The sequence below is a fragment of the Syngnathoides biaculeatus genome, chromosome 20, assembly GCF_019802595.1.
Source record: "Syngnathoides biaculeatus isolate LvHL_M chromosome 20, ASM1980259v1, whole genome shotgun sequence".
In the NCBI taxonomy this organism is placed as follows: domain Eukaryota; kingdom Metazoa; phylum Chordata; class Actinopteri; order Syngnathiformes; family Syngnathidae; genus Syngnathoides; species Syngnathoides biaculeatus.
In genome coordinates, this window is record NC_084659.1 from 14,203,253 (window position 1) to 14,228,652 (window position 25,400).

At 47.2% G+C, this 25,400-nt stretch overlaps 6 protein-coding genes and 1 long non-coding RNA gene across 12 annotated transcripts in view; 4 read left to right on the forward strand and 3 right to left on the reverse strand.

Annotated features, from left to right (window-relative positions):
- Positions 1 to 87: 87 nt before the first annotated feature.
- Positions 88 to 3,221, reverse strand: alg10 (ALG10 alpha-1,2-mannosyltransferase). Its single transcript, XM_061807940.1, has 3 exons — positions 3,047 to 3,221; positions 2,383 to 2,580; positions 88 to 2,279 (listed from the first exon to the last, which is right to left on the reverse strand). Exons 1-3 carry the CDS (start codon positions 3,209 to 3,211, stop codon positions 1,218 to 1,220), a joined length of 1,425 nt encoding a protein of 474 aa, XP_061663924.1. The 5' UTR covers positions 3,212 to 3,221; the 3' UTR covers positions 88 to 1,217.
- Positions 3,222 to 4,072: 851 nt separating this feature from the next.
- Positions 4,073 to 5,051, forward strand: tprkb (Tp53rk binding protein). The gene is made up of 4 exons (XM_061807943.1): positions 4,073 to 4,239; positions 4,319 to 4,441; positions 4,514 to 4,690; positions 4,771 to 5,051. Exons 1-4 carry the CDS (start codon positions 4,099 to 4,101, stop codon positions 4,849 to 4,851), a joined length of 522 nt encoding a protein of 173 aa, XP_061663927.1. The 5' UTR covers positions 4,073 to 4,098; the 3' UTR covers positions 4,852 to 5,051.
- A 147-nt stretch (positions 5,052 to 5,198) lies between these two features.
- On the reverse strand, positions 5,199 to 7,965 carry LOC133493936 (L-threonine dehydratase catabolic TdcB-like). The gene is made up of 6 exons (XM_061807944.1): positions 7,777 to 7,965; positions 7,445 to 7,626; positions 7,248 to 7,378; positions 7,026 to 7,174; positions 6,863 to 6,952; positions 5,199 to 5,723 (listed from the first exon to the last, which is right to left on the reverse strand). The coding sequence occupies exons 1-6, from the start codon at positions 7,952 to 7,954 to the stop codon at positions 5,482 to 5,484; spliced, it is 972 nt and encodes a 323-aa protein (XP_061663928.1). The 5' UTR covers positions 7,955 to 7,965; the 3' UTR covers positions 5,199 to 5,481.
- On the forward strand, positions 5,609 to 12,354 carry LOC133493937 (uncharacterized). Its single transcript, XR_009793230.1, has 3 exons — positions 5,609 to 5,745; positions 7,049 to 7,186; positions 12,216 to 12,354. It is a non-coding gene; the product is annotated as an uncharacterized LOC133493937 (long non-coding RNA).
- On the reverse strand, positions 12,177 to 14,295 carry LOC133493934 (L-threonine ammonia-lyase-like). The gene is made up of 7 exons (XM_061807942.1): positions 14,175 to 14,295; positions 13,776 to 13,953; positions 13,112 to 13,293; positions 12,911 to 13,041; positions 12,699 to 12,847; positions 12,536 to 12,625; positions 12,177 to 12,464 (listed from the first exon to the last, which is right to left on the reverse strand). Exons 2-7 carry the CDS (start codon positions 13,951 to 13,953, stop codon positions 12,223 to 12,225), a joined length of 972 nt encoding a protein of 323 aa, XP_061663926.1. The 5' UTR covers positions 14,175 to 14,295; the 3' UTR covers positions 12,177 to 12,222.
- Positions 14,242 to 18,629, forward strand: trmu (tRNA 5-methylaminomethyl-2-thiouridylate methyltransferase). The gene is made up of 11 exons (XM_061807941.1): positions 14,242 to 14,462; positions 14,620 to 14,785; positions 14,865 to 14,971; positions 15,149 to 15,274; positions 15,353 to 15,525; positions 15,604 to 15,657; positions 15,811 to 15,877; positions 15,943 to 16,043; positions 17,037 to 17,181; positions 17,266 to 17,348; positions 17,418 to 18,629. Exons 1-11 carry the CDS (start codon positions 14,381 to 14,383, stop codon positions 17,565 to 17,567), a joined length of 1,254 nt encoding a protein of 417 aa, XP_061663925.1. The 5' UTR covers positions 14,242 to 14,380; the 3' UTR covers positions 17,568 to 18,629.
- Positions 18,630 to 18,913: 284 nt separating this feature from the next.
- Positions 18,914 to 25,400, forward strand: part of celsr1a (cadherin EGF LAG seven-pass G-type receptor 1a) — a 59,095-nt gene continuing 52,608 nt past the window's right edge. For 3 of the 6 annotated variants that reach the window (XM_061807934.1, XM_061807935.1, XM_061807936.1), the window contains exon 1: positions 18,914 to 22,772. In XM_061807934.1, the coding sequence (XP_061663918.1) occupies positions 19,223 to 22,772 (3,550 nt within the window). In that variant the 5' untranslated portion in view covers positions 18,914 to 19,222. The remainder of the gene's footprint in view (positions 22,773 to 25,400) is intronic. The other 3 variants (XM_061807938.1, XM_061807939.1, XM_061807937.1) reach the window with 2 other exon arrangements.

The following is a 25,400-nucleotide window of genomic DNA, read 5'->3' on the forward strand; positions in this document are numbered from 1 at the left end:
TGTATCATTTTGTAATTATTTATTTGTGATACAGCTGCAAATAAGTATTTGAACACCTGAGAAAACCAATGTTAATATTTGGTTCAGTAGCCTTCGTTTGCAATTAAAGAGGTCAAACTTTTCCTGTAGTTGTTCACCAGGTTTGCACACACTGCAGGAGGGATTTTGGCCCAGTCCTCCACACAGATCTCTTGATCTGACGGGTTTCTGGGCTGTCGCTGAGAAACACGGAGTTTCAGCTCCCTCCAAAGATTTTATATTGGGTTTAGGTCTGGATACTGGCTAGACCACGCCAGAACCTTGATATGCATCTTATGGAGCCACTCCTTGGTTTTCCTGGCTGTGCGCTTCGGGTCATTGTCATGTTGAAAGACGCAGCCACGGCTCATCTGCAATGCTCTGACTGAGCGAAAGAGGTTGTTCCCCAAAATCTCACAAATTTGCTGCGGTCACCCTCCCCAAAGCATGATGTCCCACCCCCATGCTTCACAGCAGGAATGGTGTTCTTGCGATGGAACTCATCATTCGTCTTCAACCTGCTGGGCAATTTCTCCGTAGCCCTTTCCAGCCGTGTGGATTTGTACAATTTTGTCTCTGGTGTCTTTGGACGCCTCTTCGGTCTTGGTCATCTTCCAAGTTTGAGTCTTCCTGATTGTTTGGGGTGGACAGGTGTCTTTATGCAGCTTGCGACCTCACACAAGTGCATCTGATTCGGGATAATACATGGAGTGGAGGTGGACTAACAGGTCTTTGAGGGTCGGAATTCTCGCCGATAGACAGGTGAAACTAATAAAACTAACAGGTGCTATTATAAATCGAAATGTAATAAAACATATGAGCTTGAGTTTTTTTTTTTATTCATGATAGCAATCAAAAGGCGCACTTAGTTGGAAAGAAAAAGATGATTGTCCATACAGAATGAGCAAATAGAAGCTCAAAAGGATTAAAAAATAAAATGAAAACTTTATACATTGACCTACAAGGAAAAAAAATAAGGTGGGATTGTACTTTTTGGGTCAGGAAGGGAAAAAATAGGTTTCTTCACTTACATATTGTACAATTTTTGGAGAAAAAAAAAATCATTTGGTCTCCAGAATCATATAAAAGCCAACCTGAATAAATTACACAATGTTTGCCTTACATAATGTGTAGTATCGCTCAAAAAAAAAAAAATCACATGATTCCCCTTTTTGAGCTATTCTGGTATTCCCGGGCGTTCACCACATGAACCTCTGCGCGGCGGCGCTGTCCGGCCAGCGGAAGGCCTTGGCGACAAAGATGTAAATGGTGGCGGCGTTAACGGCCGTGTACAGCGCGAACTCCAGCGCGAGTCTGGAAAGGGACGGGAGAGGCATGTGGAGCCGATACATCAGGTACGGGACGATGAAGTAACGGAACTCCAGGAGCTTCTGCGGGACAGTCGCGGCCAGGAGGCACGCCAGGAACGCCAAACTCCAGAAGAGCGAGCGCGACTTGAGCGAGTCCAGGAAGTTCCAGCCGGCGAAAATGTACGCGGGGATCAGGAGGAAGCGGAGCACCTCGTGCTTTTGGAAGAATCGCTTCCACAAGTAGAATGTGTAGTGGCGGTTGTCCGCCAGGAGGTACTTGTGGACGGCGGTGAACTTCCACACCAGGAGGACGCAGACAGCGGCGACGGCGAGGAAGAGGACGGGCCGCTTTTTCGCGGCCTGCAGGAAGCGCCGCACGCGGTGGCGACAGAGCGACACGGGCAGGGAGAAGAAGAGGGAGAAGGACAGGAAGTAGAAGAGTTGAGGGAAGTTGAGGCAGGCTTCGTGGTTGGAGCGGTCGCCCACCACCACGCCGCCGTTCTGCCACACGAAGGCGACGAAGCCCAATGCGACAACAGCGTAGGGCCACGTCGCCAGAAGCGCCGCCTTCACGTGCCCGGCGGAAGTGAAAAAGTCCAGAGCAAAAAGCACAACCCGCTTGGCGCCGCTCAAGGACAGCGGGACGTGAAACGGGGCCGGCTTGTCGTCCGTCTTTTTGGAATGCCCCGCCCTCCAGGCGTCGTCCATCTGGCCGGCCACCAGGGTGCCGGCGCAGAACGCCGCCCACACCACGTTGGTCTGGCGGAAGAGGACGGCGCAGGCGGCGAGCAGCGCCGAGGCTTTGCGGCAGCCGTGCAGCGTCATGAGGTACGCGAAGAGCACGAAGAAGGTGGAGCCGGCGTCCGTGTAGTAGAGAAAGTTGAAGAAGTAGAGAACGGGGAAGGCGGACAGCGACAGCGCCGAGAGGATCCGCCGGGCTGCCGTCCGCGTCTGGGGGGGAGAACAGACAAATGTCACACCGGCACTTCGCGAACATCCCCTTGAAGCTCAGACCTAGTCTGAAAAACGTGATTTTTCGGGGGTCGAGGCAGACCTTCTCCCTGGGGTGCAGCCTGCAGGTGAGCCGGTAGAGCAGGTAGAGGTTGCCGCAGTTGAAGAGGAGGTTGACGAAGCGCAGCATGGCCGTGGAGCACACCACCTCGCCGCTCATGTCGGCGAGCCGCACCACGGGCTTGATGATGCCCACGGAGGCCAGGTAGAGCCCTGGCAGGGTGGTGATCATCGGATCCCACTGTGTTTTGTCAGAAGCGGCCAGATCACCAAAACAATGACTGCGCAAAATGTGACTGTCACACAAAATAAACTCACTTTGTGGAGGATAAATGTACAACTTATCAGGTGCACAAAGTTTATTTTGTAATATTTTCTTAATTTCATATTTTTTATGACTTTTTGCATTGAAGAGGGAAAAAAAGGGTGACACATCCCGTTTGCTCGCCTTAAAACGCTACCAACCACCGTGTTGCATTCTGGGAAATGTAGTTTCATAGTGTCCGACTGTGACTTCTAAAGAACGTGCCGACGACGACGAGCTCAGCTGATGCAAAGTAAACAATAACACGGACGGACAATTTTTGCAACCAGAATATTTAGCATCCTTTAAAAAAAAATAAACCTAAAATAAAATCGTGTCGCCTAATTTGTCTCCGGATTAGCTCCGACAGCTAATCCGCCACGAGACAATCCACCACTTTTACCTGGTTGAATTTCCCGTGGCAGTATTTTTGAGCTTGGGGCACATGGAAAACCTCGTCCATGTAGGGCTCTCGTTGCTCCCGAGTGACTTTGGAGAAGAGCAGGCAGGACACCAGAAAGTTGGTGCTGCACAGCGCTGTGAAGATGTAGCCTTCAAATTTGTCCATCCTGACTTTTCTCCACGCGACGTTCACGCAATTGCAACCGGAAACTAAATGTGAACGATGACGACGTGTCGTTTAAATTGCATTACTATGAAATTGGCAATTGAAAAGCACTTCAAAAAATGGGAAATGCAGAAACAAAAACGAAGCGCTCTTGCAGAAGGCGAATGGTCCGTTTTGAAAATAGGCTCGGCGTAGCATCATGTAGTCCCCGTTAGTTCTAGATGTTTGTTTTACTCACTGTTAGTTTATTAGGCTCGAAACATAAAAGCCCTCTTCAGAATATAGTAAAAAGTGTTTTATACTTGTGTGTAAAATGTGATTTATAGGGTGTTTTTGTTGTGTCGCTTCATCCAAGCGTGTTTTTCCGGTGTTGCAATGTTTTTGGTCCCTCGCTCGCGGCTTTCCTCGCGTGCGGCGTCGTGTTTTGCAACCGGAAACTAAATATCAACGACGACACCGTGTCGTTTAAATTGTATTACTATTAGATGCGCGATGGAAAAGCACTTTTAAGTGGAAAATGCGTGGACTGCTGTTGCGGTTGTAGAAACAAAACGGAAGCGCTATTATAAAAAAAACGACCGGTCCGTTTTGAAAATAGGCTCGGCGCAGCAACATGTCGTCCCCGTTATTTCTAGATGTTTGTTATACTCTCCATTTGTTTATTAGGGACGAATAATAACACCCCTCTACACAATTTAGTAAAATAAAGGCCTATATTTGTGTGTACAATATAATTTATACGGTTTAAAATCCACTTTTGCAGTGTAGTTTCATCCAATTGCGTCTTTCCGGTGTTGCAGTGTTAATACTCCCTCGGCCGCGGCTTCCTTCGAGTGCGGCGTCCTATTTTCTCCTTCCAAGTTTTCATTAAGTCTTAAAAATATAAAATGCATTTATCTCAGACGCTCGATCTTTTCCCCGAGCTCACCGTGACGCAAATTCTTTTCAAAAACGTCCGAAATGCCGCCGAGCTCCGGCAAAACGCCGTGGAGGGGAAGATAAAAGGTGCCTTGCTCAAGCCCACTATGGTGCGTTTTCAATGAGGTTGGATTAGAGAATTAGTTTCATAAGTGTGTTATTAAACTTTTCTAATTTACTTCGTCGTAGCTGGTGAGTCCCTTCCAAGTGTTGGTGGCAGTTAACAAAGCTGTACACTTAGAGAAAATCAGTCAAATGAAGACAAGAAGCTTATTTTCTGAGGTCATCCTAAACCTGTCACCAACAAATAATGTAAGTTTGCCTTTTTTCACGTTGGAAAAAAAAAAGTGGTATTTTCCATTTGTGCAAATAATTCCGTGACAGATTTCAGAAGCCTTCAAAAGGTTTGGGATCTCGGACGGGGACGACTCGGTTCTGGTGGTACTGGTCCACGGCAAAGAGGAATCCGACCCCTTTAGTGACGTCGCGTCCAAAGTGGACGGACAGCAAGTTCCGGTGGATGACCTGTCTTCGCTGTCGGACCTTGAACAGATTAAAAAGGTACCGTCGGACACATTTGTCCCAATTGATATCAATTTTCAAATCTTTTCCTGTTTTTTTTTGTGGTTGTTGTTTTTCAGCTGTACAAAATAACTCCCCAGGAGTGTGGCACCCTTCTGGATGCGGTTGTATGCAAAATGGCCGCCAAGGACGTGATGTAGCTTCGATAAGTCCAGAGTGTTCTGATCCAGTTCGGCGGATTGTCTCGCTTTCCTCCAGATAGAGCGCGGAAAATGGTTTACTCTCGTCTCATTTGGAACAAAAAATTGTCAGCTCGACAGTCGAGATTTAATATAACACTTTATTTTGTTCGAAAAATGTGGATAAGGGGGAAAAACTGAAATAAAATATTCTTATAGAATTGCGTTTTTATAATCATTCATTTTTAAGGGTAGACCAATTATCAGACAGACTGATAATACCCACTTTGATTTTTTTAAAAATCCCGACATCCTGAACGGGCACTATGCAATCTTAAAAAAAAAAAGAAAAATAGGACCTCCCTGTACTTTTTATGAAAATTTTAAGGCAAAGATGTCTGTCGTCCATCCATATTTTCCGGACTACTTGAAAACTTTAATGTATTGCAAATCTGAAAGGTGTGCATGATACATCATGGGCTTAAAGACATTTAAATAAAGTTACAAATGCTGGTGTTTTGGATCATTCAAAAAATTTGTCAAAATTTTACTGCAAAAAAAATACTGGGTGCAAATATCTGTTGTCGGCCTTCTCGATTTTGAAGAATCGATATCGCCCAAGGAAAAAAAAATATTGATTTTGTATATCTGTCAATCTGGGTAGTTCGCCAGCTCGTCCTTGCCGATGTTCCCCCCGGTGAGGACGCAAACGACGTTCATCCCCTCCAGCCGGGGTATCTTGCCGGAAACGATGGCGGCGAAGGCGGCCGTGCCCGACGGCTCCACCACCAGGCCCGCCCGGTACAAGGTCGACACGGCCGCCCTGATGTCGTCTTCGCTCACCAGGATGATTTCTTCCACGTAGCGCTGGCAGATCTTGAAGGGCAGCGTGCCTGAGGCGAGGATGGCAAATCAGTAAGAAGCCTTTGGCCTAAACAAGAACACTATTCGAACGGTCCTCCATCTGTTCTGTCAGCTGCAGTGAAGAAAATAAACATTTGAACACCCTGCTATATTGCGAGTCCTCCCACTTAGAAATCACGGAGGGGTCTGAAATTTTGTCCAATATAAGAGATAATCTCAAAAGAAAAATCCAGAAATCACAATGTAAGATTTTCTAACCATTTATTTGTGTGATACAGCTGCAAATAAGTATTTGAACACCTGTCTATCAGCTAGAATTCTGAGCCTCAAAGACCTGTTCGTCCACCTTTAAAGGTTTACCTCCACTCCATGTATTATCTGTGAATCAGATGGACCCGTGTGAGGTCGTTAGCTGCATAAAGACACCTGTCCACCTCATACAATCAGTAAGACTCAAACTTGCAACATGGCCAAGACCGAAGAGCTGTCCAAAGACACCAGAGACAAAATTGTACAACTCCATACGGCTGGAAAGGGCTACGGAGAAATTGCCAAGCAGCTTGAAGACGAATGATGAGTTCCATCCCAAGAACACCGTCACTACTGTGAAGCATGGGGGTGGTAGCGTCATGCTTTGGGGGTGTTTTTCTGCACATGGGACAGGGCGACGGTTCTGTATTAAGGGGAGGATGACCGCCGTCATGTATTGTGAGATTTTGGGGAACAACCTCTTTCCCTCAGTCAGAGCATAGAAGATGGGTCGTGGCTGGGTCATTAATCATGACAATGATCTGAAGCACACAATCAGGAAAACCAAGGAGTGGCTCCGTAAGAAGCATATCAAGGTTCTGGCGTGGCCTAGCCAGTGTCCAGACCTAAACCCAATAGAAAATCTTTGGAGGGAGCTGAAACTCCGTGTTTCTCAGCGACAGCCCAGAAACCTGTCTGATCTGGAGAAGATCTGTGTGGAGGAGTGGGCCACAATCCCTCCTGCAGTGTGTGCAAATCTGCTGAACAACTACAGGAAATGTTTGACCTCTGTCATTGCAAACAAAGGCTACTGTTACCAAATATTAACATTGGTTTTCTCAGGTGTCCAAATACTTATTTCCAGCTGTATCACACCAATAAATCGTTAAAAAAATCATACATGATTTTTTTGACTTACCTGCATATGGTGGCGCAAGTCCCGGCGCAATACTGTCCGTGTCCATGATCACCGGCTTCTTCTCTTTGAAGCTCTTGTACATGGTGCAGGCTGGAGTCAAGCATTCACGTCGACAACTGTTCAGTTTTTGTCATTTGACAATCGGAAGACATTTTCTTCTGACCTCCTTCCGGTTCCACGCCGTAGATTCTGGCTTTATCGCATCCGGACAGCTTGACCGCGGCGGACACTCCGGCCAGCAGCCCCCCTCCTCCGCAGCAGACCACCACCACGTCGGGCTCGGGCACCACCTCCAGGACCTCTAGACCCACGCTACAAGCAGAAGTAAGACCTGATTCAATTCTGTTTTTATTATTTCTTTTCGGTTCAAAGCTTTGAGAGTTACCTGGCATTTCCTGCGATGACGTCGAGGTCGTCGAAGGAGTGCAAGAAGGTCATGTTGTTTTCCTGAACGCAGCGGTTCACTATGCCCATCAGAGAGGGCGTGGGGGCAATCTCCACGTCCACCCCAAAACTCTAAAGGTAACAAAAAAAAAAATGAGTGAAGAAATGTAAACGCTCAAAACGTGCCCGACTTCTTACCTTTAAGAGGGCGGCTCTGGAAATGGGGGCGTTTTCCGGCATCACCACTTTGGCCTTGGAGCCGTAGAATTTTGACGCGTACGCGAAGCACTTCCCGTAGTTCCCCGAGGACATGGTGACGAAAGTGCCGCCTTTCGGCCTCCGAGCGAACTGATTGGCCACGCCTCGGATTTTAAAGGAGCCTGTCATTCAAAAAAAAAAAAAAAAAAACCTAATTAGGCTCTTTTGGGTCAGAGGTGAACCTGAGCGGATCCAAGCTGAATTTGAGCCTGAGGCGGACGTGAACAATTTTAACGTCAGTGAGCTTCGCGTGCACGGTTTTTAACTCCTACCCGTCGTCTGCATGTTCTCCAGTTTAAGATAAATACTGCGGGCCTTGTGGGCAGGCAGGGTGGTCTGGCTCCAGGGGATCATGGGGGTCTTGATGACGCCCAACGGGCTCATCCTCACGGTGTCCCTGGCTCCTCGGAGAAGGTCCAGGGTGATACTGTCGGCGGACGCCTCCCCCATCTGTCAATTTCCTTTTGTCCTCTACACGTAAAAATATTTTAAAAGTCATGGGAAAAAAAGCATCATTTTTCACAGTTCTGGATATGTACATATATATATATTTTATCAAAACCAAAAGTGTGAAGTGAATCCGATCCGGTTCTGTTTTACTCACCTGGTGCGTTCAGAATCAAACGTCTGGAGTTCTGTGGCCGTGTGCCACAAAGACGTAACCTCTTATACAGGAACCTGTTTTATAACCTGTTGGATAACCGCTTATAACCGGTTATATCGTATTTCCATATCTATATGGTGTTACAGTTCTTGACCCCCCCCCACTGGAATTTTTTTATTTTTTTTGTGTTGAACGCTGGTTCCCAGACGATAGTGCAATGTATGCACCAAATACAATCGAAATCGTCCAGCCATCCGTTTTCCGAGACTCTTATCCTCACGAGGGTTGCGGGAGTGGCGGATTCTCCCCCTGCTGTCATCAAGCAGGAGGCAGGCAATCGAAATTGTTTTTCATAAAACAAAACATATACCGTAATTTCCGGCCTATAAACCACGACTTTTATCACGCGCTTTCAACCCTGCGGTTTAGATACGGCTAATTTGTGCATTTTTTGTAACGGCCGCAAGGGGGCACTTGAGCGGAAAAGGTAAGCGTGAGACTAGTGGAATATATGTGCCGAGGAAGTGACTTTTACCAATGTTTTTTTTTTTTAAACCGGCCCTGTTAGCGCTGTGCTAGCGTGTTGCTGCTTGTGTTACTGCCATGTTGCAGTTTTTACCGGAATGTTTTTTTTTTTTTTTTAAACCAGCCCTGTTGGCTACACACTAGCGCCACACTAGCATGTTTCTGCTGTGTTACTGCCGTGTCTCAGTGATGTAGGTATGTTGTTTTTTTTTTTTTTAACCGGCTCTGTTAGCGCTGTGCTAGCGTGTTGCTGCTCTTTGCCTGCTGCGTCTCAGGGTTTTTTAACAGTATGGGTTTTTTTTTTTAAACCGGTGTGGCGGTCTAAGCGCTCCCCCGTGCTGAAAAGTCTCCTTGTGAGGAATGCGCATGCGTAACTAACAGGGGAACTCTGGGTACATAGTTCACTGGGAGATCCCCCGATCTCACAAGTTCCCCTTCTTCTACATCGAGGGAGCTAACATGTGTTATAACCTAACCCTAACCTAACCTTAAAACAAAAGTTGATTAAAAAAAAAAAAAGATATACAAATATATGTACGTTTGCTGTGTTCGTCTTTCTGAGACGTCCATGGCGAACACAAACACTCGGCGACAAGTTGTGGAATGGCACATGTTGAAGCATGGATGGGCCCGGAAGTTTACAAAATATACGCACATGCGCGTTAATCATAAGAAGACTTTTCAGCGCCGGGAGCGCTCTGACCGTCACACCGGCCCTGTTAGCGCTGCACTAGCGTTAGCGCCATGCTAGCGTGTTTCTGCCACAATGGTGATTAAGGTATGTTGTTTTTTTTTTTCTTCTTTAACGGGCTCTGTTAGTGCTGTTCTACCGTGTCGCTAGTGTTAGCTGCCACGGCTGATTTGTTTTGTTTTACCGGTATGTTTTTTTTTTTTTTTTTTTTTAAACCAGGCCTCTTCGTGCTACCGTGTTGTTGCTATGTTAAGATAAGCTAAGGTATTAAAACTTTGAAAACTCTTTCTGTGTACCATCTTTGTAAATATCTCGTATTTCAACGTGGGCACTTGCGGCTTTTACGCAGGTGCGGCTTATGTATGTACCAAATGGTATTTCCTTTACAAATGTACTGGGTGAGGCATATAATCCAGTGCATTCTGTAGGCCAGAAATTACGGTATAAATACAGTATACCTTTCCTTGATTATAGTTCGCTTTAATTAGCTCCTCCCATATTTTACACTTCATGATGACCTATCAATCAATTCCACTACAATACATAGTTCCCATTTAATTGTTTGATTTTAAGAATATACTGTATTTGAATATCAAAATGTTTTTTTAGCGGGTTCCGCCATATTTATGGGGGCGGAGTTTTCCGTCGCTGTGGGAGTGAATGAAAGAGGATTTCAATGATATTCAAGTGGCTCCTCATATTTCTTGAAATATGGCGCAACGGCAGTTCACACACTCGACGCTGAACGACCTAAAAGCACGGCGCGTTCTGTCACGCCCGCACATTGCATTGATTTTACTGTCGCCGCCCAATCTGATGTCATCGCAGATTGCACTTTTCGCCGTTGAACAATTCACCTGGACTCTATCTGTTGAGGTGTCTTCCGTCAATAATGGCGGAATCAATCACTTTCATGGCGCGGGAAAATGAGAAAAATGCTATTTTTGCGGACCTCCGCTAAATCAGAGTGCTGGAAACCCGCCAGAGTGAAACGGAAAGAAAAACTGCCAACCGGTTTTCCAGATCTAGTAACATACCAATTTCATTTTGTAAATTTGTATATGCATGGGAGACTTTATCCCATCTCGTCAGTACACGAGCGAGAGATAATGGGACGATTATATGGTGGGTGCAGATAAGATAAAGATGGCATTGCGCATGATAATTCATCATGAATTGCCTTGCCTGAATAAATAAAGGATAAATAAATGTATCATTAAAAAAATCTTTATTAGTCTTACAATTGACCCCTCCGTACAGGGCACTTAACTACGTCCCCTGAAGTGACGTCACGCCACGTGCGCTGACGTAAGACAAACAGTAAAAATGGCAAATACAATACAAAACATTCTGAACTGAGACAGACTCCATGCTTCTGATTTCATTTAAATCAACGATATATTATAGATTCTAAATACAATATATTCTTAACTGAGAGAGACGCTGTGCTTCTGATTTCATTCAATCATTCACACGTAGCAATGTTATGCTAGCGGAGAACGTCTCATTCATTTATACGAGACGTGTATTAAAAATCAAATTTAGGGCATATCTTTGTGCACACACAGTCTGGTTAAGCTTCGGTCGGGAGCCAGCAAGAAATCAATACCTTTGTGCAGTCCGATCATCGCTAAATATCGCTCAACAAAGAATAAGTGTGTCAATCGTTCACACGTAGCAGTGTTATGCTAGCGGAGAACGTCTCATTCATTTATACGAGACGTGGATTAAAAATCAAATTTAGGGCATATCTTCGTGCAAATACAGTCTGGTTAAGCTTCGGTCGCGAGCCAGCAAGAAATCAATACGTTTGTGCAGTCCGATCATCGCTAAATATCGCTCAACAAAGAATAAGTGTGTCAATCGTTCACACGTAGCAATGTTATGCTAGCGAAGAACTTCGAATTCATTTATACGAGACATGTATTGTAAATCAAACATAGGGCATATCTTCGTGCAAACATATCTGTTCCGGTTGATATTAGATGGATTTAGTTGATGATGCGGTCTTCCACAAAGTTTGATCCATCGAAGGCATTTTGCGTACTGGGTCTTCGGTTTTGGAAAGGGTACGAATGGAACTCCACCAACTAGCATTTCAGGATACCTGTCGTCACTATTACAAAGTCCGTGACTACACCTCTTAACCATATTTTTTGTTAAATAACCCAAATACGCGATAAAACGCTAACTAAACCGATACTGGACCATGCAATGTTGTCTGAGAAAATGGCGGGAGCAAAAACGGGCTTTGGTTTATGCAGATCTCTGGCCTCTGATTGGTCAGTGACGCGGATTGCGTAATATCCACGGAGGGGTCAATTGAGAAACGGTTTTGGCATGGCCACTCCATTCGTAAATTATCATCTCCTTTGCATTTTAGTGCAAGAGGAGTTATTGCGTAGTAATTACATTATATATATATATATATTTAATCAAGGAAGTTCTTTTATTTTTTTATTATTTTTTATTCTATTCTTGAAGCAACTCCTTAATCGTCTGTTCGAAAGGCCGGTCTTGACTGAAGTAAAATCTGGGACGCTTGTCTGGCTCTTTTAGACAAAAGGGACAAAACTACAATATGTAATCCGTGTTGAAAAACCACAACACACCACGATGTAGTTGTACAGCTCGAGTATCGAATCAAGGTTCTGGAACTTCATCTGTACATCCCACAATATTAGCACGATTGTGTCTCCAAGAGTCCACCCTCTGTACTTTGACTGCCTTGTGGATGTCTTAATTACATAAGTAATACATTCATGATTTTGTGTCGCAACGATTTTGTTTACTCACTGGCCTCGGTATGTTGTGAAATTGAGAGAAACAGGAAGTGGATGTTTGGGAAAATACCAGGTGTTCCAACGATTTTAATCCTCATAATCTTTCAGTTTGTTTTCAGTCTCGGAAGTTTGCCAGCTCGTCCTTGCCGATGTTCCCTCCGCTGAGTACGCAGACGGCGTTCGTCCCCTCCAGCCGGGGTATCTTGGAGGAAGCGATCGCGGCGAAGGCGGCGGCGCCGGAGGGCTCCACCACCAGGCCGGCCCGGTACAGGGTCGACACGGCCGCCTTGATGTCGGCGTCGCTCACCAGGACCATTTCCTCGACGTAGCGCCGGCACAGCTCGTAGGGCAGCGCGCCTGAGGCGAGGAGGATAAATTGTGTCCAATTGTTGTCGGCAGTTTTGACATGACCGCCGTTACTGCTGTACCTGCAAAAGGTGGCGCCAGACCCGATGCAATACTCCGTGTCTCCATGCCCACCGGCTTCTTCTCTTCGAAGCTCTTGTACATGGTGCAGGCTGGAGTCAAGCAGTCACGTCGACGCCCGTTCAGTTTTTGTCATTTGACAATCGGAAGACATTTCCTTCTGACCTCCTTCCGGTTCCACGCCGTAGATTCTGGTCTCGCCGCATCCTGATAGCTTGATCGCGGCAGCCACTCCGGCCAGCAGCCCACCTCCTCCGCAGCAGACCACCACCACGTCGGGCTCGGGCACCACCTCCAGGATCTCCAGACCCAAACTGCAAACGGCTGAAGCTCATCCGCTTGTACGCGTTTGAAGTTGCTCAAAGGCTTGAGCGTACCTGGCATGTCCTGCAATGAGATCCAGGTCGTCGTACGAGTGCAGGAAGCTCATGTCGTCGTTCTGAACACAACGGTTGACCGCGTCCATCAGACAGGAAGTGGGAACTCTCTCCACATCCACGCCGAAACTCTAAAGGGAACCAAAAACAAGACTTAAGCGAACAAATGATTTTGTGCCAGAAACGCGCGGGACTTTGAACCTGTATGAGGGCGGCTCTGGACATGGGGGCGCTTTCCGGCATCACCACTTTGCCTCTCGACCCGTAGTGCTCCGACGCGTACGCGAACGACTTCCCGTAATTCCCGGCGGACATGGTGACGAAACGGCCACCTTTCGGCCTCTTGGCAAACTGATTGGCCACCCCTCGGATTTTAAAGGACCCTGTAATTCGAAAACATACGTCCCCGACCCAATTAGTCCGTCGGGCCGACCCAGCCAGCGCCAGCTCGCTCCCGCCATGAAAAGCCGGTCAAAGGGAATCGGGTTGCCCAGAGAACAGTAGAAAATGCTTGACATGATTGTTTTGTTATTGCGTTTTATGTTTCCATAACCTCAATCTCGTCGTAGCGGCACCATATAATAACAACAACAAATTATGTAAAGTACTTTTTGATTTGATTGTCACAAAAGTTCAGCCGTGCAGGCCTTCGGTAGGCACGTATCTGCGTGTACTGCGTACGTCAAATGGATCATTAATTCAGATAAGGATCATTTCATCGCTTCGTAGGCACTTTGATAACGGAACCGAGTATCAAGGTAATATTTCATGCACAGTAAGTTTGACGGTGTTTGATGATGTAATTGCACGCTGCTGTATCCCAAATGCAAAATTGTTCCCCGCATAGTTTATTCGCATTTCTTACCGGTTGTTTGCATGTTCTCTAATTTAATATAGATACTGCGGGCCTTGTGGGCAGGCAGGGTGGTCTGGCTCCAGGGGACCATGGGGGTGTTGATGACGCCCAACGGGCTTCTCCTCACTGTCTCCCTGGCTTCTCGGATCAGGTCCAGGGTCAAACTGTCTGCACACACTTCACCCATCTGTTGAGGGGAAAAAAAATGCAAATATGAATTTTCTTTCGTTCCACTAAAAAGCCTTAAAATGTGTGTGTTTTTTTAAAGTCATGGATGTTCAGGCAACACTCTTCTGCATGAAAATTAATTACGTATTTATTTCTCTCATTAAGAAAACGTAGCGAAGTTAAGTTAAAAAAGACAAGTGAAAATTTCAAGTGTGTCATAGTTGAGTAAATTCCGCAAACCTTATTCGATGTGAAGCTCCGTGGTGGTGTTACAATATTTTTTGTCCGCCATCTGAAATAAAGATTCCGGGCTGACTCCCGTTTCGAGCCGGATTTTTATTTGCAACGGACTACAATGATGGCGGTGCTCAACGGTGACATATGAGTATGTGGGCCAATTTCTTTGATTTTTAAGCACGTACTTGAGCGGAATAATTCGGACGAAGATGGGGGTCATAAGGCACGTCGTGTGCGCCATGTCGGGCGGCGTTGACAGCTCCGTCGCGGCCTTGTTGCTCAAGAAAAGAGGTGGGTCGAACTCTCATTGACATGAAGTGACGGGTCATTTAAATAGGTACCCGACAGCCATGACCGTCCTTGACAAAAACCGTCACAAAGGGAATATGTAATGGTAGTTTCGGTGGAATATTGGTGATGTTGAAATACTGAATGTCGCCCATGTCAGGCTACGAAGTGACCGGCGTTTTCATGAAGAACTGGGATTCCCTGGACGAAAGCGGCGTGTGCGCTGCAGAGAAGGACTGCGAGGACGCCGGCAAAGTGTGCCAGATGCTGGACATCCCCTTCCATCAAGTCTCATATGTCAAAGAATACTGGAACGAGGTTTTCAGGTATTCAAAACCACAATGTACACTCAATAAATGCATTTTTTCCCCTTTCCTATGCAATCATAATAATGCTCCTTTTCAGTCATCTGTTGAAGGAATACGAGAAAGGAAGGACTCCCAACCCGGATATCATCTGCAACAAACACATCAAATTCAACCATTTCCACAAGTATGCAATCATAACTCTAGGTATGTTGTTACGGTTAACAACAGGCCGCTGCGTCTGTATAATTAATATTGGTAAAATCATCATCACCATCAATCGGTTAAGATTACCATCAATGAGTTGTCTGTAGAAATGAGACTCTCATGACATCCAACAAAAGGCCATTTTGTTAGATTTCTTGTCTTCTTTTTGTCATTTAGGTGCTGACGCCATGGCGACCGGCCACTACGCGAGGACTTCCCAGGAAGATGAGGAGGTTTTCCAGCAGACCCCCAAAACAGCAGCCCCGCTCGTGCTCTTCAGGAACCGTTTTGAGTTCCGAAACCGTACGTGTTGACTCCGTTCCGCCTTCATTCACTGATTTTTCTCACTCACCGGTCCCCCCCGCCCCAAAAAACCCCCAGCGGTGAGGCTGCACAAGGGGGCCGACCTCATGAAAGACCAGACCTTCTTCCTCAGCCAGATCTCCCAGGACGCCCTGCGGCAGACGCTGTTCCCGCTCGCCGGCCTCACCAAGGACTTTGTGAAGAAAATGGCGGCCGAAGCGGGGTTTCACCATGTGCTGAAGAAGAAAGAGGTCCTTCAAAATAAGAGCGAGTGTGTCAGCCATGTTTGAGCAAGTGTTTAATCGCAGTTTTTTTTTTTTCTATTTTAGAGCATGGGCATTTGCTTCATTGGGGAGAGGAACTTTGAAAATTTTATCCTGGAGGTAAGTTACACATTTAGCATGTTTGTCTGGATGTGTGATTGGTTGGCGACCAGTTCAGGGTGTATCCTGCTTTTTGCCCCAAGAAACGTGTGATAGGCTCCAGTTTTCATGTAAACATTGAAGATGAATGATCCTTTTTTTTCCTCGCCCCAGTACCTCAAACCTAAACCGGGTAACTTGGTGTCCATTGAGGATGGGACTGTGATGGGCACACACAAAGGTAAGTCGACGGCTTTTTCACCGCGTCCCTCATTTATTGGCTCACCCGTTGCCGTGTCCGTCAAGGGTGGTTCACACTGACGCTGGGCCAGAGGGCGAAGATCGGAGGACAGAGGGATGCCTGGTTTGTGGTGGACAAGGACGTCAATACGGGCGACGTGTTTGTGGTAGGATTTATGCTTTTTTTTTACTACATTGAGGAACATAAATTGTGAAATTAAAGGGCAAATCCAGTGCTGTGCATGAACAGCGTATCCAATAGATCATGTAATATGTACTCTATTTTGACAATGTGATGTTAAATCCTCTCTCATTTAATCGTGTTTTGAGAAGATTTTTATCGACAATGACGAATTTTCAGGGGTGCTGCCATTTTCGCAAGTCACATGACATACGTGCGCGGATGTGACGTGTGAGGTGCCGGACCAAAGGCTCGATTACATTGTGCCCAGCGCTGGTTGCTCGGGTTTATCCTCATTTGATGAAGAAATAGCAGTATCGGTTGATCGGGAAGACGGAGGAATACTTCCATACAGATATGAACCTGTGGCTGGAATTAATGTTGAATATTCAGATGGGCGGAATGACGCCGGAGTCTGAGTACTCTGAGGCCTACGCGCGGGACGCAAGTGCGGAAACAAAGGCCCCCGGAGCTCCGGGTCAGCAGCCGCGCATGGTTAATCGGACAGGAATGACGCGGAGTCTGATGAGCGAGTTCCGGCGGCTGGGCGTTAGCCGAGCCTCGAAGAATCATCCGAATGTTCGTTATTTACAGGCGCAGGTTCAAATCTGTATGGAAGTATTCCTCCGTCTTCCCGATCTACTGATACTGCTATTTCTTCATCAGATGAGGATAAATACGAGAAATTGGCGCTGGGCATAAATGGTGTCCCATGTAATCCAGCGTTTACGCATGTAGCACCTCACATCCACGCACGTAGGTCATGTGACTCCCAAAAATGGCAGCGCCCCTGAAAATTCGTCATTGTCGATAAAAATCTTCTCAAAACCCTATTAAATGAGCGAGGATTTAACATCAAATTGTCAAAATAGAGTACATATTACGTGACCTAATGGATACATTGTGAATGCAAACCACCGGATTTCCCCTTTAAAGACCACACAAAATCTCACGGGTCTAAAACGTCGTCGGTACTCAGGCGCCGACGACCAACCACCCGTCTCTTTTTCGCGACACCGTGCTCACGGACCGCTTCCACTGGATCGCCGAGGACCCGCCGCCCGATCTGGCCCGGACCAAGATGATGGAGTGTCACTTTCGCTTCATCCACCAGATGCCGCTGAGTGTGTGCATTTAATACTTTTTTTTTTTTTTTTGACGGTGATTTCAACGCTGAACAATAACATGTTAGTCGACGACGTTTGCAGCTCCCTGCACTGTGACTCTCAACATGGACGGCTCGGTGTGGCTCTCGCTCGCGCAGCCTCTCAGAGCGTTAACACCTGGACAGGTAGTTCGATCTCACACACACACAACCGAGTACTTGCGGCCATTTTGACGGACGCCGTCTGTCTTTCAGTTCGCAGTCCTCTACAAAGGCGACGAGTGCCTGGGAAGCGGGAAGATCGTCCAGCTCGGGCCGAGCGAATTCACCATCCGGCGAGGTCGAGAATGTTCGGAAGCCGCCCGGCTAAATAATCAGGAGCAGAACCCGGAACCGGTCAGATGACATCGCCTCGTACGGACCATGATGGGGGGACGACAACTCCTGGTTGCATTTTAGACTAAGTAAGGCCTGACAGTCGTTTTTGTCACGGGCCACGCGCTGTAAATGTAAAATCACGACATCTTTATATTTCAATGGGCGCCGTTCATTCCATTAAAACAAAAATAATTGAACGGCAAAGTGAATTTAAAATCATAAGTCAAGGAAAATAGACATGAGCAAGTATTTAAAAATACAACTTAGCGTCCTTATTCGTGTCATCAAGGGATTTGGTGAAAATAAATGCTTGGATTTAAGTGAAGAAAAATTGTAATGTTGAATGAAAGGGATAAAAAAAATCAATTTAGTAAGAAATATGAAATCGGCCATTTACAAAGCAGTTCAGTTCAGTTCTACATATGTTGCATATTTTTGTGAGGGATTTTGAAATGGGCGGCTGGTAAAGCGCTGGCCTCACAATTCTGTGTGTGGAGTTTGCATGTTCTCCCCGTGACTGCGTTGGGTTTTCTCCGGGTGGGCACTCCGGTTTCCTCCCCTCAAAAGAACCCGCAACAGTAAATGGATGCTCTAAATTGCCTCTAGGTGTGATTGTGAGTGCGCCTGTTTGTCTCCATGTGCCCTGCGATTGCCCGGCGACCGGTTCAGGGTGCACCCCTTCCTCCTGCCCGTTGACAGCTGGGGTAGGCCCCAGCACTCCCCGTGACCCGCGTGAGGATAAGCGGTGATGAAAATGGATTGATGGATTTTGAAATGGGGAGAATGGATGTGACCCCCTTTTCAGTAGATTCTTTACTGATCAAATTGGGGGGTTTGTGATGAGCTCTTGTTAGAACGTGAAAAAGAGCAATAGCAATGAACTTTTCGTGTAATTATGTCATATACTTTTTTTAAAAAAAAGTGTGGCAAGCTATACACATCCATCTGTGCATATGCTGAATATGATCAGATAAAAACTCAAGAATATCAACCAGTATTTGTTTTTATTATTATTATTTTTCTGTGAGCTAATGTACACGTTAGAAAAGACGCTATTAAAAAAATTGGTGACCGGGTGAGCATTGTTGTGCAGGTTTTTTCCCACAACGTGGTGTTGTTACACAAGACAACCCCTTCACCCCCCCATGAAGTTGGAATCACTTCTTACATATTTAGTCAGACGACACAAAATACTCCGTTGTTTTATAATGTGGAATTTCCAGGCTCAGTTTTCAACTTCATAAGACTATACAAAATGTGCGAACGACAAATCTTAAAAAAAAAATGTCTGCCCAATTTTCACTCATGTTATTTGATCTAAGCTTCGTTTAACTTATTAGCGAAGTCTTGTGTTTTGCAAATGTGCAACTTCCTCAATCTCCATGTGAAAAAGGAGGGGGGGGGAAGACCCCCCCGTGGGGAGCTCCGCAGGTTTATGCTAATCCCCTCCTCAGGAGGAGGAGGTCGTGGAGGAAGAGGAGGAGGTGGCCATTTTGTCCTCATTTGGAACTTCGCGGTCTTCGAGTGCGCACCGTGGCTCCGCCGACACCATGGAAACGCGTCGGTTTTTCTTGGCCCGTTAAAACTTCCACCATGAGGAACAAGAGTCGGACGCGGCGCCGGAAACGGATTACCAGCTTCGGACGAGTTTAAGTTGGATTTTGAATTTTTGGGAATTGCTCATGTTTGGAAGCATGCCGTTGCGGGGCGCGTGGATCATTTGGCTTTGCGTCCTGCTCAACGCGCCGCCCCGGGCTTGCTTGGAGGTTCACCTCACCGAGTCTTCGCAACCCGGGACCGTCGTGGCGAACCTGTCCGTCGGACCCGGCTGGACGTACAAAGCGGACAGGGTTTTATCCACCGAACCCGCGCGTCGCCTCTTCCGAGTGGGGACGCACAGTGGACTTGTTCGGCTGTCCGGACCTGTGGAGTGCGCGCGCGCCGTTCGGAATCCGGCGCCCGTGTTTTTCAGAAGCACCTCGCTGACCTCCGGAGATGCCATCCTGACGTATTTGAACGTGTTCGTCCACGGTCAGGACTGTTCCGTGAAATTCAGGAGTAAGTCATCTCTCAACACGCCAGACATTCACATTCAGCACAATTTCAAGCTGGGGGGAACTTCATGCCTCCGTGCCGGCGATTTGCTGTTTAATGCTGTACAACTTTTGCCCTCTGCAACAAATTTTGCCTCCTTACTGGACACAATGTGCACCGGGCGACATTTAGCGGCACTGTTTAGACGCGGTGCGTTGTTTCTCGCCTCTGACTTGTGTCCCGAGAGCATGCGAGCGCAGACTGAAGTGGATTTGGAGTGCCCCCTGCACAGCTCTGAAGGCGACCGGATCAGCCTGCACCTCACACTGCGCCTCCAAAGAGTGCAGAAACCCGCATCCGCACCCGAAACCGTTCAGGGAAACGCTGGCGAGTCGAGGAGGAGAGGCAAGCGGCAGGTGAACGCGCCCCCGCAGTTCCAGCTCATGAACTACCAAGTGTCTGTGCCTGAAAACGAGCAGGCCGGGACGCGGGTCATCACCCTCAAAGCCACCGACCCGGACGGCGGAGAGGCGGGGAGGCTGGAGTACGGCATGGAAGCCTTGTTTGACAGCAGGTCGAATGACTTTTTCAGAGTCGACCCTCAGACGGGCAGCATCTCAACTGCTCAGGTGCTGGACAGAGAAGTCAAAGATACTCATGTCTTCAAAGTGACTGTTAGTGATCACGGCACACCGAAAAGATCCGCCACTTCTTTCCTGACTGTCACTGTGAGTGACACCAACGATCACAGCCCGGTGTTTGAACAGACGGAGTACAGAGTCAATATACGAGAGAACGTAGAGCCCGGCTTTGAAGTGATCACTATCCTTGCCACCGATGAGGATGCCCATGAAAATGCTGATATGATCTATAAAATAGTCAACGACGAAGGCGTCAACTCCATCTTCGAGATCGACCGTCTAAACGGCCTGGTGAGGATCCGAGAGCGCCCCGACAGGGAAACCAGGGCGTATTACCGGTTGACCGTTGAAGCAAACGACCAGGGCAAACAACCGGGACCCCGCCGGGCCACCGCCACAGTCCACATCTCGGTCGAGGATGAAAACGACAACTACCCTCAATTCAGCAAAAAGAGGTACGTGGTGCAGGTTCAAGAGAACGTGGCCATCAACACCAAAGTCAGCCAAGTGGAGGCGACCGACGAAGACAAGGGCGACAACGCTAAAGTTCACTACAGTTTCATCAGCGGCAATGTTAAAGGTCAGTTCTACATTCATTCCCCTACTGGTGAGATTAATGTCATCAACCCTCTGGACTACGAGATGATTCGAGAGTATAATCTGAGGATTAAGGCGCAGGACGGCGGCAGGCCTCCACTGATCAATGGCACCGGAATGGTGGTGGTGCAAGTTGTGGACGTGAACGACAACGCCCCCATGTTTGTGAGTACACCTTTCCAGGCGACCGTTTTGGAAAATGTCCCTGTCGGCTACTCTGTCATTCACATTCAAGCTATTGACGGCGATTCGGGGGAGAACGCCCGGCTGGAATACCGTCTGACGGACACCGTTCCCAGTTTTCCGTTCTCCATCAACAACAGCACCGGGTGGATTACAGTAAGTGAGGAGCTGGACCGCGAGACAACAGAGTTCTACAGCTTCGGGGTGGAGGCCAGGGATCACGGTATTCCTGCGATGTCGTCCTCGGCCAGCGTTAGCATCATGGTGCTCGACGTTAATGACAACGTGCCCACATTTACCGAGAAGGTCTACTCGCTGAAGATCAACGAGGATGCCGTTGTGGGGACAAGCGTGCTCACAGTGACTGCTCTTGACCGGGATGTCAACAGTGTGGTGACCTATCAGATCTCTAGCGGCAACACCAGGAACCGCTTTGCAATCACAAGCCAGAGTGGCGGCGGGCTCGTCACTCTCGCTCTCCCCCTGGATTACAAACAAGAGCGTCAGTATGTTTTGACTGTCACTGCCAGCGACGGGACCCGATCAGACACTGCACAGGTGTTTATAAATGTGACAGACGCTAACACCCATCGGCCAGTCTTTCAAAACGCCAACTACCAGATTATGCTGAGTGAGGAGCAACCAGTGGGATCCACCGTGGTGACGATCAGTGCGACAGATGAGGACGCGGGAGAAAATTCTCGTATCACGTACATTATGGAGGATGACATCGCTCAGTTTAAAATTGACCCGGATACCGGTGCCATCACAACCCAAATGGAGATTGATTATGAGGACCAGGCTTCCTTCACATTGGCCATCATTGCAAAAGACAATGGCATCCCGCAGAAATCCGACACCACCTTCGTGGAGATTATCATCGTAGATGCAAACGATAATGCCCCTCAGTTCCTGCGAGTTTTGTACCAGGGGAGTGTTTATGAAGATGCACCTGTCTACACCAGCGTGCTCCAGATTTCCGCTTCCGATAGAGATTCCGGCTCAAATGGCAGACTGAGCTATACATTCCAGGGTGGCGATGACGGCGATGGGGATTTCGTCATTGAACCGTACTCTGGTATCATCAGAACCGCTCGCAAACTAGACCGAGAGAATGTTCCTGTTTACGACCTCAAGGCCTTTGCTGTGGACAAGGGGTTTCCTCCTCTAAAAGCAGCTGTTCCCATACATGTTGTAGTTCAGGACATAAATGACAATGCGCCAGTGTTTGAAAAGGATGAGCTTTTCATCGATGTAGAGGAAAACCATCCCGTCGGGTCGGTTGTGGCCCAGATCACTGCTACGGACCCAGACGAGGGCACAAATGCTCAGATAATGTACCAAATAGTTGAAGGGAACTTTCCAGAGATTTTCGAGCTGGACATTTTCAACGGCGACCTCGTTTCCCTCATCGATCTCGATTATGAAACCGAAAATGAGTATGTCATCGTGGTGCAGGCCACCTCTGCGCCACTCGTGAGCCGGGCAACCGTACACATCCGCCTGACGGACATGAATGACAATTTGCCGGAGCTGAAGGACTTTGACATCATTTTCAACAACTACGTAACCAACAAGTCTAACAGTTTCCCATCTGGAGTAATTGGCAGGGTACCAGCTTATGACCCGGACGTATCGGATAAGTTACGGTACACGTTTGTATCTGGAAACGAGCTCAACCTTCTCCTGCTGAACGAGGACACGGGGGATCTGCGGCTCAACAAGGCCTTGGACAACGACAGACCGCTGGAGGCGCCCATGATCATCTCTGTCACAGGTAAGACACCTTTTCTATAACTTGATGTTCAATGCAAATTAATTGTCACTATTTGTAAACAGTATCAAATGTGTTTCCAAGGTGGGGGGCTTCGAGTCGATACACAATTGGGATGGCAGGTTTCTGTTTCCCTGGCAGGATATGCAAGAAGGGTGCTGCAGGCTCTTTGAAGGATCCTGTTCAGCTGCTTTTGTGCCATTTAGATGATGAACGTATTCCGTGAAGGCAATAAAATGTGCTATTTGGAGGGCGTCCACATAGCTGCATAGTTGCATTTTTTTTGTTCAGCGTCCACACTTTGTCTGCGAGTCTCGGTGAAATTAGTTTTTCCAGCTACAGAAGGAGACTTTGTGCTTTAAAAGTTAAATATTAGACAAATGAAAACGTGGACATCCCCTCCTCAACCAGTAGGGTGACGGTTCCAGTGTCGGCAAGCTCGCACAAGCGACTGTTGCAGGTGTCATAAATCAGGTAGTCAGACTGGATCATTCTAATACCCTGATAGAATAAACTAGCCAGTCATCTCCTGACAGCTGCTTGCTCAACCTCCTTTGTCTTTCTTTATGTTACCCCCACCCCCTTGCTCTCTGAAAAAGTGGGCAAACAGCCCAACCCGGCTAGATCTCCTCCGCTCTTGTCATCCGTTTCCTCCCAAAGCTGAGCAATGCCAGCATGGGAAAAGATTCTGTGGGAATGCAAATGAACCTTCTCTTAACAAGTGGGGCAAACTCGCACCCTCAGTCTGGGGGTCATATTTGACCGGGGTTCTGATTTGAAAATTGCTTGCAGAAACTTGAGGAACTGAGACAAAAGTCTGGGTGTATTGCACACATCAGGTGGTGGAAGTCTTTCACCTTCTTTGAGCAGCGGTGTTGTTTTGCCAAGTGACTAGCTCCTCGTCTTTGTCTCGAACAAAAGACGGACTGTCCTTTTTATTACTTTTAAAGACAGCCCGCAGAGGGTCCGGGGATGGGTGAGGGAGGGTGCCTGACCTCAATAGTTCCAGAGTTTCTAGCCCCTCCTTCATTCAAAGCCTCTGCCCTCCTGTTTGTCAATAACAGCTGACAGCCCTTGGAGTATCCCTGACAACACTGACCTCATGATGGTCCCAGTGGGGGTTTCGTTAGTCGTCCTTTTCAGACCTTTGTGGGTGAAGGACTGATTAATTTGTGTCATTTTTGCTGGTAGTTTTAAATAAGCCTTCAGTTTTTTTTATATTACTTATTTGTTAGGAGGTAGGTGGAGGATTACTTTTTGAAAGAACTTTTGGAATTAGTTCCAGCTAATCCGGCATATGTTTTGGAGCTCTTGAAGGCCTGGGACGCTTGTGTGATCCCCCTTTTGTACAATTCCCAACCAATCTCTCCTGAGATACGCATGGTTCACACATTAAGATAGCCACAACACCGCCCCATCTGTACTCCAGAGATAGATCAGGAGTGCGGCCCGTTTGTCCAGGTTTTGTCTTTTTGTTAAGGATCTTATCTCACCTCGTCGAATTTCACATGAAAACATTCAGGTGGATTCTGGAAATGATAACTATCTGCCCAAGTCTCTTGACTGTAATGCACCTGTTTTCTTCCTTCTGAATAGCTTACACTGTACTTCTCCTCCAGTCTGTGATTATTTTTTTTTGCTTTAAGTAAAGTCAACCCTGCAGCGTTAAGGAAGCTTGAAGGCTCACACACTACAGTTTCTGCATGCCAAGAAGCTGTCAGCCAGAATCACCATCTGAGACCCAAATTTAGTTTTGTTTGGTTAGTATTACTCAACTGGGAGTCATGTATTTCCATTATTGCATTCCCCTGGCGGACCGGAATGAAGGCCATAGAGCTGTAGTTGTGGTCTCCTAAACGGATTTGCAGTGATTGATGCCGTACGGTCTTGTGATCGTCTTCTCGATGGCCTTGTTGAAAGATGACGTGCCGCTACACGCAACCCCTCTTCATTCGCCCCCACCTCCACTCTTTTACCCCCTGTGGGGGTTTTGGCTGCCTTGCATCTGGTTTGCTTCTTAATCCTGTTCAAGGAGATGCATAGCTCAGCATTTTTTTCTCGTGTTCTCAATGAGCAGCCCCCCACTACAATCCCCACTTTCACTCTCCTACTTCTTTGTAAGTTTGAGTTCCACTAAGACACGATAGCAACATATAATAATTATAATTATAGCAACTGGCTAGTTTTTAGACAGGTGTTCTATTACTTATCTAAACCTCAGTGATATCTGGGATTTGCAGATATGCCGTGATTTGAACTAACTTCCTCCTCCTCAATTTATGTCCTATTTTTAGAATTCTGGCAAATTCTGAAGGTAAGGGTGCCTCACACATGGTCGCGCGTCTGATGTCCAGACAAGAGAAATGTGACTACCCGACAAGCGTACTTAGACTCATCCCGACAAAGGGGCGTCCCACCTGTGAGATTAAAGCGGTACAAGGCCGGGGAATGACCCTGAACTGCTCTGCACGCAACCTCTCACCTCCAACTGATAAGTGCAGCGGGATAGGTCCCGCTAATGAGGGGCTGTGAGGATGGACTGTCGCAGATGTCATATCAAACATGTCGCAGAAACCTGGATAGCGCAGCGTCTGTTACATGTATCAAGTCATGTCTTTCAGAAACCCGCGA

Bases quoted from the DNA above. Each gene is read 5' to 3' on its own strand.
- alg10 (XM_061807940.1), bottom strand. From the start codon at position 3,211: ATGGACAAATTTGAAGGCTACATCTTCACAGCGCTGTGCAGCACCAAC. The intron at 2,581-3,046 runs GTAAAAGTGGTG...GACAAAACACAG, and splicing joins GCCACGGGAAATTCAACCAG to TGGGATCCGATGATCACCAC. The intron at 2,280-2,382 runs GTCTGCCTCGAC...TCTCCCCCCCAG, and splicing joins GGCTGCACCCCAGGGAGAAG to ACGCGGACGGCAGCCCGGCG.
- tprkb (XM_061807943.1), top strand. From the start codon at position 4,099: ATGCATTTATCTCAGACGCTCGATCTTTTCCCCGAGCTCACCGTGACG. The intron at 4,240-4,318 runs GTGCGTTTTCAA...ACTTCGTCGTAG, and splicing joins CCTTGCTCAAGCCCACTATG to CTGGTGAGTCCCTTCCAAGT. The intron at 4,691-4,770 runs GTACCGTCGGAC...GTTGTTTTTCAG, and splicing joins ACCTTGAACAGATTAAAAAG to CTGTACAAAATAACTCCCCA.
- LOC133493936 (XM_061807944.1), bottom strand. From the start codon at position 7,954: ATGGGGGAGGCGTCCGCCGACAGTATCACCCTGGACCTTCTCCGAGGA. The intron at 7,175-7,247 runs GTAACTCTCAAA...TTCTGCTTGTAG, and splicing joins GTCATCGCAGGAAATGCCAG to CGTGGGTCTAGAGGTCCTGG. The intron at 6,953-7,025 runs GTCAGAAGAAAA...GCTTGACTCCAG, and splicing joins CGGCGTGGAACCGGAAGGAG to CCTGCACCATGTACAAGAGC.
- LOC133493934 (XM_061807942.1), bottom strand. From the start codon at position 13,953: ATGGGTGAAGTGTGTGCAGACAGTTTGACCCTGGACCTGATCCGAGAA. The intron at 13,042-13,111 runs GTTCAAAGTCCC...GGTTCCCTTTAG, and splicing joins CCAGAGCCGCCCTCATACAG to AGTTTCGGCGTGGATGTGGA. The intron at 12,626-12,698 runs GTCAGAAGGAAA...GCTTGACTCCAG, and splicing joins CGGCGTGGAACCGGAAGGAG to CCTGCACCATGTACAAGAGC.
- trmu (XM_061807941.1), top strand. From the start codon at position 14,381: ATGGGGGTCATAAGGCACGTCGTGTGCGCCATGTCGGGCGGCGTTGAC. The intron at 17,182-17,265 runs GTGTGTGCATTT...CGACGTTTGCAG, and splicing joins CATCCACCAGATGCCGCTGA to CTCCCTGCACTGTGACTCTC. The intron at 17,349-17,417 runs GTAGTTCGATCT...TCTGTCTTTCAG, and splicing joins GAGCGTTAACACCTGGACAG to TTCGCAGTCCTCTACAAAGG.